General features: G+C 46.6%; 1 protein-coding gene across 4 annotated transcripts; it reads left to right on the forward strand.

Annotated features, from left to right (window-relative positions):
* The first annotated feature begins 830 nt into the window (after positions 1-830).
* Positions 831-12,596, forward strand: Clk2 (CDC like kinase 2). Of its 4 annotated transcripts, none has more exons than XM_046421571.2 (13): positions 831-989; positions 2,701-2,870; positions 4,151-4,379; positions 5,076-5,163; positions 5,514-5,580; positions 5,755-5,871; positions 7,234-7,400; positions 8,143-8,237; positions 10,252-10,381; positions 10,476-10,558; positions 10,683-10,762; positions 11,140-11,230; positions 12,070-12,596. In XM_046421571.2, exons 2-13 carry the CDS (start codon positions 2,701-2,703, stop codon positions 12,253-12,255), a joined length of 1,503 nt encoding a protein of 500 aa, XP_046277527.1. In that variant the 5' UTR covers positions 831-989; the 3' UTR covers positions 12,256-12,596. The 4 variants fall into 4 exon arrangements, with proteins under 4 accessions (XP_046277527.1, XP_046277528.1, XP_046277529.1 ...); XM_046421572.2 differs by having other exon boundaries at positions 5,079-5,163; XM_046421573.2 differs by having other exon boundaries at positions 4,154-4,379.
* Positions 12,597-12,870: the final 274 nt, after the last annotated feature.

The raw sequence follows: 12,870 nt of genomic DNA on the forward strand, positions 1-12,870 counted from the left end.
CTCAAGTTATTTTATTTCCCTTCCAATTTTCCTTTCTGACCATTTCTCAATTCCTCTGCAGTGTCTCTAATTGTCCACTTTGCCTTAAAGTCTTTCTCCTGCCTGTTATTTTTAAAGATTCAGTAAATTTATACTTCTTACATATTATGTAAAGCATATGAGAGTTTTCAAGTGATCTCCCCCGCTAACACGCCTCCCGCTTTTTTGGCACTGGGTTCTCCCCTTTCCTCCCCAGCCATGCACCTGCCCCACAAGTGCTTAACTTTCGTTCAGGACAAAAGATGTGGTTGGGTAGTGAAACTGCTATAAGAAATGGATATTTTTTTGGCTCTGCTGAAGAGTCAGACCTCACCACCAAGTCTCACCAGAGTCAGGTCTGCCGAACAGCGACACCCTATAAATACAATCCTTTCAACCTCCTAAGCTAAATAAGTAAGCCACAGACGTGACGGGAAAGGACAGGAGGGCGGAGGAATAGGAGAGGACAAGAGGCGGGGCAGAGCGAACCAGGTACACGCCCAGCGCGCCCCGAGTCCCTCCCGGCTTCCAGGAACTTCCGCCTCCAGCACCTCCCGGGCTCTGACAGACCGACGTCCGCGAGCAGCCGAGCACGTGGTGGCGCGCGCGGCCCTGGGGGCGGAGCTGAGGGGGGTCGCTGGGAAGCGACGCAGGACGTGCGTGCGTGCGTGCGTGCGTGCTCGCTCACAGTGGCGGCGGCGGAGCGGAGAGGCCAGGGCCGGAGACCGAGCTGGGATCGGGCCCTGGGCGGGGGCGGTGCGAGCGGCGCCGAGCGGATCTTGGGGGCGGGGACGAACCGGGGCGGGCGGGACTGGAGCGGAGCCCGGGAACGGGGCGGGAGGTCCCAGGGTCCCGGGTTGGGGGGGTGGAGCCGCACTTCGTCGCCGCGGGGGTGCCGGGACTCCGGCCGCAGTGCCGCCGCCATCACGGACTTCCTGTGGGACAAGCGCACGGGCCTCGCCGCCAGAACGGTGAGCGCGCGGGTTGGCGGACCTCGGGGCCGCGCGGAAAGATGGCGACTGCGGGGCGGACTGGGGTAGGATTGGATTGGGGGCAAGGAACGGGGGCGAGATGAAGAGAAGAGGAGGGTTGCGATCTGCGAATCGGTGCAGTAGGGAAATGGGAAAGGAGGTCGGCCGGTACCCGGAAAAACCTATGGGAAAGTTGGAAGGAGGCAAAGTAGGAGGAGTGATGGGTAAGGATTGGAGTGGTTCCAGAGATGCAATAGAGCTTAATATCAAAGTTGGACCAATGGGTCCAATCGAAGCCAGAGAAGTATCACTTGAAGCATGCAGGAAGAGTTTCACTCTAGGAGTTAGTTATGGGTTTTATGAGTGAAAAGGTTTAGAAGTTGAGAAACGTAAGCTAGAGAAGCTTTGCGGGGGAAGGCCTGTGAGGGATTTTAATGGCAGTATTATGGGGTGAGATGGCATTTATGTAGCTATGCTAATCAAGGTTGGATTACCTGGGAGAAGCTTGTGCTTCCATCTTCTTGGTTTCCTGCCAGTCGCTTTAGGCCAAGAATGCATCAAATATCAACCTCCTCATTTTGAGGAGGTTGGCAAGAAGTGGCCCAGAATGGGAGCCAGATGTTGGAGTCCTTAAACCTTTTGCACACCTGATCCTCCCAGCCCCCATCCGACTTCTGTTCTTGGGCTGTTTTCATTCTGTTCTGCTATTGCCTTCCTGGATTTTGACAGTGATTCTCTCTCTTTTTTTTTTTTTTTCCCTTGAGAAAGAAAGGATTTTTGAACCATACCATTCCAATTTCATTAACTGGAAAGTGGCCATTCTCATCCAAGTAGTGCTGATATTAATTAAAAACAAGTTTTTGCCTACTTCTAAGCATAAGATGGGAGGGGCCAGACAGAAAACTGAATGTAATTTGGGCCTACTTTATTAAAACCTCTCACAAGGGATTTCACCAGAGATGTGAGAGGTGATTAAGATAGTTCAAGGGGCCAGATTCTTAGAACTTGGCAGTGTTTGGTGTTTGCCTGCTGTATGTAGAGTTCTGGAAAATTGCATTCCTGCCCTTGGAACACTGATAGTCTAGTTGGTGAGATAAGATATACTTTTTTTTTTTTTTTTAAGATTTACTTTTAATGACTGTAAAATATAACTGTAAACTAAAGTTTTATTCTGTTAACTTGTGAGGAACACAGGATAGCACACTTGTGTATTTTAGTCACAGCAGGAATGGACTGTGGCAGTCTCTATCAGCTACACACTTACCTATAATAAGTTGTGGCTCAGACTTGAAGGTCTTTGTGGATCCGTGAAGTAAATCAGGGTAGAGCATTTGAACTGAGGGGACTTTCTAGAGTATTTTACCAAAATTAATAGGTGAATGTATCTTCCAAGAAGGACAAATTGTTAGGAAGATTAAGGAAGTTGTGAGTGGTAAATAAAAGAAGATAGAATTAGAGGCTGGGATTGTGGCTCAGTGGTAGAGCACTTGCCTAGCACAGGTGGGACCTGGGTTCGATCCTCAGCACCACATAAAAATGAAGGCATTGTGTTGTGTCCATCTACACCTAAAAAAAATAAACATATATTAAAAAAAGAAGAAGATAGAAATAACAAAAAACAGCATCACATCTTTGGAACAACCAGTCCTTGGAGGAGACTTCTAAAAACCCAGAGCATTCCCTGTTATTTCCATTTTTCAATCCCTTTCAGATGCCTCATCCCCGAAGGTACCATTCCTCAGAGCGAGGTAGCAGGGGGAGTTACCATGAACACTATCGGAGCCGAAAACATAAGCGACGAAGAAGTCGTTCCTGGTCAAGTAGTAGTGACCGGACACGGCGACGCCGGCGGGAGGATAGCTACCATGTTCGTTCACGGAGGTGAAGCCTCAGGAGGAGAAACTGATTCTAGTTTACTTGCTTATTTGTTTGTTCAACAAATGTTTATTGATTACTTGCTAAGGGCATTGTGCTATAAGCAGCTGGCTGAAGGCGATGTTCAAGGTGGAGAAGAAGGGATAGAGGGAGTTTTGGCCCAGTGGTAGAGCTCTTACCTACCATAAGTGAGGCCATAAGTTTAATCCCCTGCACCCAACAACAGCAACATCAAAAAAAGATGGATAACAAAATGAGCCATTTGTACCACAATGTTAAGAGTATTATCCTGGCTGGGCACATGCCTGTAATCCCAGCAACTCGGGAGTCTGAGCAGGGGGATCACATGCTTGAGGCTGGCTTTGGTCACTTAGCAAGACCCCATCTCAAAATTTAAAAATAGAAAGGATTGGGGATATAGCTCAGTGGTAGATTGCTTGTCTAGTATATGTAAGGGCCTGGGGTTCAATCCTCAGTACTACACACAGATCAAAAAGTGTTATTGTAGAGAAAGTACTAACTTGGCTGGGTACAGTTCAGCATACCTGTAATCGCAGTGGCTTGAGAGGTGGAGGCAGGAGGATCATGGGTTCACAGCCAGCCTCAGTAACTTAGCAAGGTGCTAAACAACTCAGATTCAATACAGAAAAGGGCTGGGGATGTGGCTCAGTGGTTAAGTGCTCCTGAGTTCAATTTCTGGTACCAAAAGAGAGAGAGAGAAAGTACTAACTTGGGGACTCAGGATGTACCTGGTAGGTTTGGTTGAACTGAGGCGGCAGGCTAGGTAGTCCAGGGGAAACTTTCCAAGAAAGTGACATCTGATCCTGTGTATAGTGCAAGTAGGAGTCAAACGGGATAATTGTGTTCAGGTAGAGGGAAGTATGTGTAAAGGATTATGAGCTGGAGGTAGCTAATGAGAAAGTTCGGAGAAAGTTAGGCCTGCATGCTGTTAATAATTTAGTGTTTAAACAGAAATGGTTTAGAGCAAAGCTGGATTTTAGTCAGAAATGAGCAAGAAAGAACTGGTTCTTTCTTCAGTTCTGTCACTGGAGAGGAGGAGAGGGAGTGGTACTGCAGATTCCTTTTCAGAGGTCATGGTAACATGCAGTTGTTAATCTTCTGCTTCCTCATCTTACTTCTCTGGTCTTTGATCCTCTCAGAGTGACTCTTAAGTGCCTGAGAGCAATTTTTCTGGCATTACTCTTTGTCCTCCTTGAGGCATGTCCTTGTCTATGGCATGGCAGGGCTTGAACAGATGCACCTAATGGGGATATGTTGTCCAACAGCAGCTATGATGACCATTCATCCGACCGGAGGGTATACGACCGGCGATACTGTGGCAGCTACAGGCGCAATGACTACAGCCGGGATCGGGGAGAGGCCTACTATGACACAGACTATCGGCATTCCTACGAGTATCATCGGGAGAATAGCAGCTACCGCAGCCAGCGCAGCAGCCGAAGGAAACACAGGCGGCGGAGGAGACGCAGCCGAACTTTCAGCCGTTCATCTTCGGTGAGTGTCATCCCAGGCCCTTCCTCTCCCTACTCTTCTTCAGGCCCTCTGGGACCCTGGTAAGTTAGAAGTATCCTTGATCTCAGCTGAGCATTGGGGCATGAACACTAATGTGGGCATTGAGTCTGCCTACCCCCTTGGAAGCTCTCCGACTCTTGAAGGGCCCCAGAATCTACTTTGCAAATGGATGGGCATTGAGCCTTTGTGAACTCCAGTGCCCTCCCTGGCATGTGGGGCTTATTGTGTTGGAGCAACTCTTCTGTCCCAGAGGCTTCCATTCTTTGATAGGGACCTTCCTTGTGAACTGCCTTTTTCCCCCAAGCCCTGGGCTCTTAGGCCCCCTCAGGAGGCAAGCTTGGGTGGGGGCAAGGGGTTAGAGACCTGTGCCCACCCAGAAGGGTATTGTGTAGACCATGGGGTTGTGGGTGACATTGGCAACGACATCACTTCTCTGCTCTGCCCATGCCTCTCCCAGTTCCCGTTTTGGGTTTGGGGACTTGGGATTGTACGCCGCTCTCTCTTCTCACACCAATCCGCCTTACTGCATCTGACGTGTTCCCTTCCACTGTCCCCCATCATCGTCTGTCCCCCATGGCTGGGCGCCTGTGACCGGTGACCCCTCCACCACCCACCCCGTCTCCCTCCGGCCCCCGCTCCGACACCTGGCTTGCTCCGACCCCCCCCGCCCCCCGACAGCAGCACAGCAGCCGGAGAGCCAAGAGTGTAGAGGACGACGCTGAGGGCCACCTCATCTACCACGTCGGGGACTGGCTACAAGAGCGATGTACAAGCCAAATCGTAACAATCCTATAGCCTGTATTGGTCCCATAGCCATCCTAACGTCCCAAGCCAACCCAAGTCACAGCCTCTTTGCCTTTTCTCCGTGGTGTTGTTCATCTGGGTGGTTTGAGTTGCTGTTGAGAATTGACCTCTGTTGTCCACTCCCAGCTCTCATGGCCCCTGGGTTAAAGGTGGTGGGAATCATGCAGGGGTTTCATCCCCTGTGATCATCTGTATCTGTTCCCCTTCCTTCATCTCACCCCAGGTTGCTATACCCTTTTTCCTTCCAGTTCAACTCATTCTCCCCCACCTTCTCTCCCTCCCTCTCCCCGACCCTGCTGTCTTTTATTTCAGATGAAATTGTAAGCACCTTAGGAGAGGGGACCTTTGGCCGAGTTGTTCAGTGTGTTGACCATCGCAGGTAACTGGCAGCCCCTTCCTACACCACAGTTCCTAGGCATAAAGAAATGGTGGGGGTTACCTGGGACTTTTTTGCTAATTAGCCAAAGTCAGGAATTCTTAGTCCCTACACAGCCCCATTGCATCTGAGATGTTCTCAAGGACCTAGCAAAAGTCTCCCCCTGCCAACCTACAGGGGTGGGGCTCGAGTTGCCCTGAAGATCATTAAGAATGTGGAAAAGTATAAGGAAGCAGCTCGACTTGAAATCAATGTCCTGGAGAAAATCAATGAGAAGGACCCTGACAACAAGAAGTAAGCAAACAGAGGAGTGTAGAGGGAGGCTGGGAGGCTCCCCCTGCATAGGGAAGACTCCCAGGCTGGGGTTAGGCAGGCAGGGGTAGATCCTTCCATCCATTCATCTTGTGTTCATCATCTTAGAGTAGTACGACATCAGGGTAGGCAGGGCTTGGGACATTCTCTAATCCATTCCTCTTGTTTTCACGACAGTTAAGAGTGCTTTGCAGTTTGGCCTCATCCCAGGATGACTTTTGTAGAGATACACGCTGAAAATGACCCTGGAACTGAGCATCGATATCTATCAAAAATGAATTAGTGGGGGCTGGAGTTGTAGCTCAGCGGTAGAGCGCTTGCCTCATATGTGTGAGGCACTGGGTTCGATTCCTAGCACCACATATAAATAAGCAAATAAAATAAAAAAAAAGTTCATCAACAACTAAAAAAATATTTAAAAAAAAAAAAAAAATGAATTAGTGCTTTGAGCTGGGGGTGTAATTCAGTGGTAGAGTACTTGTCTACCTAGTCGGTAGGCACTAGGTTTGATTCCCAGCTATCAAAAAAAAAAAAGAAAAAGACCAAAATTATGCTTTTATGCCTAAACTATGTTAATGAGGCCACACTTATACAGTAATATTTTCACATACATTTATAGGCTTTAAGAATAAGAACATTAAAGCTGTTAGAAGACAATAGGTATAAACATGGGCAAGAGTGGCTGATATTGAGTGGATTTTATAGATGGGGCTGGGGTTTAGAAGGGACCATTTGATAATTCAGGGTTCACACTGTTTAGAGCTTGGCACTCAACAATTCTTCAAAAAAAATAGAATAGTTTTTGAACTAGTTAAAATATTGTAGGAAGTTGGGCAGGGTGGTGCACACCTATAATGTCAGCTATTGGGGAGGCTAAGGCAGGAAGATTTTAGGTTTGAAGTTGATGTGGTCAATTTAGCATGATCTGTTTCAGAATTTTTAAGGCAGGAGTTCTGGGGAGTTGGGTACATCATACCTATAATCCCAGTGACTTGGGAGGCTGAGGCAGGAAGGATTACAAGTTTGGGGCCCTCCTGGGTAACTTAGCAAGACCCTGTCTCAAAATAAAAAGGGGTAGCTCAGTGGCAGAAGCACCCATGGGTTCAATCCCTTGTATCAAAAAATAAATAAAATGTAGGAAAACGTTTGGAAGATTGGAAGGTAGTGCCTCCTGGGTCTACCAGAAAGGCCTTTTGCTACCTGAACTGAATTTTATGCTAATATTAGCTGGCATGTTTTTACACAATTATATGGAATCAGCAACTGTATAGGCCTTCCTTTTGGAGGGGTGGTGGGCAGACGGGAGCTCATCAGACATTCCCCTTCCCCCATCTCTCTTCCCAGCCTCTGTGTCCAGATGTTTGACTGGTTTGACTACCATGGCCACATGTGTATCTCCTTTGAGCTTCTGGGCCTTAGCACCTTCGATTTCCTCAAAGACAACAACTACCTGCCCTATCCCATCCACCAAGTGCGCCACATGGCCTTCCAGCTGTGCCAGGCCGTCAAGTGTGAGTGGGGTGGGCTGAGGTGGACTCTGGGGCAGCCCCTCCCTCCAGTGGACCACTTCTGTCTCATTTGTGGACTGGTCAAACCCCTAAACAGTCAAAGCACAATTACCCACAGTTTTATTGTTCACTATCATCTTGGCCTATCTTCTTCTGACATCACTTCTAGATTTATGTCTTCACCATCACTTTCTCCACACCCAGCCTAGTAGGAGCTGGGAGACAGCCTTTGAAGCTGAAGTGTTCGAGGATGTCCTTCCCCCGCCCCCATTAGGAAACTGTTAGCAAACACAAAGAGACCAATGTACTCTATGCTAGAGGTTTACATTCATCTAAATTGAGATATTCTTTGTTATAGCAAAGCAAGTGGGAAAGTGGAATAATTCAGCTAAGGGGCCAGGTAAGGAATCCAGACAAATACATATTTCCACTGAGTTCACAGCCATACAATTTCACAAAATTGAGTTCACAAAATGTCAAGATATTATACATGTCAGATTCAGTACAAAACTACCACCCGTAAAAAACATCTTTTTTTTTTTTTTCCCCCATCAGTTGAGATACATTAGAAAGAATAGGTCTTTTTAGACCAGGCATTTCATTTAGTTGTAGAGCAGAAAACAGCCATAGTGATTCTGGATCTGCTTCCTCACCAGCGTTGCTCTGGGTGCTCAGCTTGGGGTCAGGTGATGCCACTTAGCTCTGGCCACCTGAACTAAGCCTGACCTGCCCTTCTCCTCTGCAGTCCTTCATGATAACAAGCTGACACATACGGACCTCAAACCTGAAAATATTCTGTTTGTGAATTCCGACTATGAGCTCACCTACAACCTAGAGAAGGTAAGATGAACAGGGTCTGTCCTTGGCCCTTGGAGGTAGATGGCTGGCCCACTTGGCCTTTGCTTAGCCCATTCTGTCCTCCCTTATTTTTTTCCTCTTTGACTCCAACTGGGTAAAACTAGAGTACTAGAATAGGGAGGGAAAGATTTAAGAAGACCTGAATTAGAAGAGAGCTTGGATAAAGGGCTTTCCAATAGAGTGAAAATGCCCTCTTTTTTTGTTGTTTTTTTAAGATATTTTTCTGTGAGGAAGGAAGGCTCAGCTCCCTGGACTAACTGGAGATGATAGACCTCTCAGAGCTTAAGCAGCTCTCCATAGCTGGGCGTGGTGGCCCGGGCCTATAATCTCAGCCATGTGGGAAGCTGAGGTAGAAGGATCAAAAGTTAAAGGCCTCAGCAATTTAGCAAGACCCTGTCTCAAAAAAAAAAAAAAAAAAAAAACCTGGGGATAAAGAACCCATGGGTTAAATCTGTAGTATAAAACAAAAACAAAGGAAGAAGCAGCTCTCCATCTCTGATGGACCTTTATTTATTTAGTGGTGTGAGAATCAAACCCAGTGCCTCACACATGCTAGGCAAGCGCTCTACCACTTAGCCTCAGCCCCTCCATCTCTTGACTCTTTTGCTACATGTTACATATTTTCAGGAAAACAACGTATCGATCATGTGGGTATAGTCTTCTGATACAGACTTGCAGCCACTCCATAATCAATCAATCTTTCTCTCCCTCCTCATACTGGGGTTTGAACCTTATGGTACTCTACTGCTGGGCTATTCCCAGCCTTTTTTATTTTGTGACAGAGTCTTGCTGAATTGCCCAGGCTGGCATTAAACTTGTATTCTGCCTAAGCCTCCCATGTAGCTGGAATTGTAGGCCAGCACTACTGTGTCTGGCTCACCCCTCCTGCTCATAGGGATTGATGCCAGGGGTACTGTGGCCCCAAACTTTTTTTTTTTTTTAATTGTAGTTGGACACAATACCTTTGTTCATGTATTTTCATGTGGTGCTGAGGATCAAACCCAGTACCCCACACTTGTGGGGCAAGTGCTCTACCACTGAGCTACAACCCCAGCCCCTGGCCCCAAACTTTTGATCCTCCTGCCTCAACTTCCCGAGCTGCCAGAATTACAGGTGTACCCCACCATGGCCAGCTTCCTTACTCTTAAAAGTTCTTCAGTAAACCAGGAGATCTTCTGTGGTGTGTGGTAGCATGCCATAGTTGTCTAGGTTTTTGTTTTCTGGTACTGGGTTTTAAACCTGGGGACAGGGCACTCTACCACTCAGCCACATCCCCAGACCACTTATTTATTTACATTTTCAGTACTGTGGATTGAACTCAGGGTGCTTTATTTCTTAGCTACATGCTTTTTTAAAATTAATTTCTAAAAATAATTTTTGTAGTTGTTGATAGACCTTTATTTTATTTATTTATATGTGGTGCTGAGAAACCCAGTGCCTCACACATGCCAGGCAAGTATGCTACCGCAGAGCCACAGCCACAGGCCCTCATCTATCTATCTACCTATTTATTTATTTTTGAGAAAGGGTTTTGATAAGTTGCTGAGCCTATCCTCTAACACAGGATCCTTCTGTTTTGGCCTCCACACACTGAGATTGCAAATGTGTGCCGCTGCACCTAGCTTTATATTTTATATAAATATATAATATAAATATAATTTATATAACTTATGTAATACATAACACAAATATATTTGTGTAGTATAAATATATTAGGGCCTCCCTAAGCTTCCCAGGCTGGCCTTGAATTTGTGATCCTCCTGTCTCAGTTTTTTTCTTTTTTTCTAATTTTTTAAGTTATAGATGGACACAATACCATTTAGTTTTATGTGGTCCTAGCACATGCTAGGCAAGTGCTCCACCACTGAGCTACAACTGCAGCCCCTGACTCAGCTTTTTGATTTGCTAGAGTTGACTTTTTAAGGCACCTTAGAGAATAGAGGTAGAACACTGGTTTGCAGTATAGTTGTTCATTCACTCTCTGCCTTGCTCCTAGAAGCGAGATGAACGCAGTGTGAAAAGCACTGCTGTGCGGGTGGTAGACTTTGGCAGTGCCACCTTTGACCATGAGCACCATAGTACCATTGTCTCCACTCGGCATTATCGGGCACCAGAAGTCATCCTTGGTAAGGGCAAGGGCGATCCAGGTGTGTGAGGTGATGTGGTGGGGCCGGGGCCCTCTAAGTCTCATAATATCTTTTCCTTCCCACTCTCACTCAGAGTTGGGCTGGTCACAGCCTTGTGATGTGTGGAGCATAGGCTGCATCATTTTCGAGTACTATGTTGGCTTCACCCTCTTTCAGGTAAGTGGTAAGGGGTCTTACTCTACTACCTGGCATTCTTCTGCTTGATTTTGTTGTCTGCTGTCTATCTGGCAGCCAGCTTCCCCTTGTCAGTCCCTTACTTAGCTCTGCCTTTGTTTCCTAGACTCATGACAACAGAGAGCATCTAGCCATGATGGAAAGGATACTGGGTCCCATCCCTTCTCGGATGATCCGAAAGACAAGGTGAACTTTGAGTGGGAGGGGCTTAACCCTTTTCATTTTCTCTTTTCAGTATTGGTCTATTTTATATCAATTTTTTTTGATACCTCCCCTTTCCCCACTTTTTTTTAAATTATTTTTTAAATTTATATATGGGCAGCAGACTGTATTACAATTCTTATTACACATATAGAGCACAATTTTTCATCTCTCTGGTTGTATACAAAGCATATTCACACCAATTCGTGTCTTCATACATGTGCTTTGGATAATAATGTCCATCACTTCTAACCCCATGCCCCCTCGTTTCCTTCCCCAGTTACTCTTTAATGAGGAAATAAGTTAAGAATCCTATAATAAGGAAAACCTTCTGAGTTCCTCAACCTCCCCTTTCCCTTTAGAAAGCAGAAATATTTTTACCGGGGTCGCCTGGATTGGGATGAGAATACTTCAGCTGGACGCTATGTTCGTGAGAACTGCAAACCACTGCGGGTGAGCCAGGCAGGGGATAAATAGAGCCCATCACCCAGAGGTCAATTCTTAGGTAGTTTGTCCCTAGAATGCATTTCTGCAAGCATAGGGTTAGGAAAGGAAGGGAAGAAAGCTGAAAGAAGACACCATTGGTCAACAAAGGTGAGATAAGAGGAGTGGCTTTGTGGAGGGAAGAAGATTATAACCTTGACACCTAGATGTCAAAACAGTGTCTTAGATTCTTTAGGTCAGACAGAAAAGAATAAATTACCATTTGAAGAGCTTACATTTTAATGAGCTAAAGAAGATTCATGACCTTAAGGATCTACAAATAGAACTCTGAAAGAGAGTAAGAAGGAGGCCTGGGATTTAGCAAAGCGTTCTGCCTTGCATTCACAAAGCTCAGGATTCGACCCCCAGTTCCAAAAGAAAGAAAGTATGAAGGAGTAATTGTGCTGGTGGAATGGTGGGTGGAGCTGTAATATCAGAAATGCTGGTCTTAGTTTGGTCAATGTAAGATAGCATTCCAGGCTGGGTGCACCATGCCTGTAATCCCAGCAGCTCCGGAGGTGGAGGCAGAAGGATTGTGAGTTCAAAGCCAGCCTCAGCAACTTATTGAGGCCTCAAGCAACTCAGTGAGACCCTGTCTCTAATAAAATACACAATAGGGCTAGGGATGTGGTTCACTGGTCAACTGTCCCCAAATTCAATCCCCAGTACCTCCATCCCACTGGGAAAAAAAAAGCATTCCAGTCAGTTCCAAGGAGGGCCTTAGATGTTTCTCTAAGATTAAAAAGCAGGGCCTTGAAGAAGAGGCAGGATTTCTCCTGTCTCACCTTTTTCCTGCCCTCCTCCACCAGCGGTATCTTACCTCAGAGGCAGAGGACCACCACCAGCTCTTCGATCTGATTGAAAGCATGCTAGAGTATGAACCTGCTAAGCGATTGACCTTGGGTGAAGCCCTTCAGCATCCTTTCTTCACCCGCCTTCGGGCTGAGCCACCCAACACCAAGTTGTGGGACTCCAGTCGGGATATCAGTCGGTGACGATCAGAACCTGGGCACCCCTGCATCTCTTATAGTAGTGGGTGTCCAGTCTCGGACACTGGTGCTTTTTTATACAAGATTAAAGAGCCTGAACTCATTCCCTCCTGGCTCCCTGTACACCTGTGAATATGTGAAATAGTGTAAATATGACAAAACTTGTACTTATCACTTCAACCCTTGCCTTGTACATAATGCTGTTCATCCACACTCTTCTTACCTTCACCTGCCCCCTTCCATGGATTTGGAAGGGGGCAGAGTGAGGTAACCAGGTGGCACCTATCCCATGTTTTATAAGGAATTTTGTACAGTCTTTGTGAAATAAAATGACGTGCTTCATCTGACCCCCATCCCTGGAATTTGAGGTTTGGGGATGCTGGGGTGGAGGGATGAGACAATTGGCAGCTTTTCTGAATTTGGGTATGAAGGGAGTCCATCTTACCCTCTAAAATAAAGCCTGGTCACCAGTTTGTCCACCTAGTGTCAGGATGGTAGTAAAGAGTGGGACAGCATTTCTTGCAGATCTAAATGGAGAGAGGTTATAGGGTGGCACTTCTCTGATCTGGAGTCATGAGGTTGGGAAAGAGGGCTCACTGGATCATCAGGCTGCACTCCAGG

Source organism: Marmota monax, unplaced genomic scaffold, assembly GCF_021218885.2.
Source record: "Marmota monax isolate L192 unplaced genomic scaffold, Marmota_monax_Labrador192_F-V1.1 WCK01_AAM20220418_F8-fsc00108, whole genome shotgun sequence".
Classification (NCBI taxonomy): Eukaryota; Metazoa; Chordata; class Mammalia; order Rodentia; family Sciuridae; genus Marmota; species Marmota monax.

What these genes read in the sequence shown, in the direction of transcription:
- Clk2 (XM_046421571.2), top strand. Translation starts at nt 2,701, where the DNA reads ATGCCTCATCCCCGAAGGTACCATTCCTCAGAGCGAGGTAGCAGGGGG. An exon ending in CTTTCAGCCGTTCATCTTCG is followed by an intron (nt 4,380 to 5,075) that starts GTGAGTGTCATC and finishes GCCCCCCGACAG; the next exon opens with CAGCACAGCAGCCGGAGAGC. An exon ending in CAGTGTGTTGACCATCGCAG is followed by an intron (nt 5,581 to 5,754) that starts GTAACTGGCAGC and finishes GCCAACCTACAG; the next exon opens with GGGTGGGGCTCGAGTTGCCC.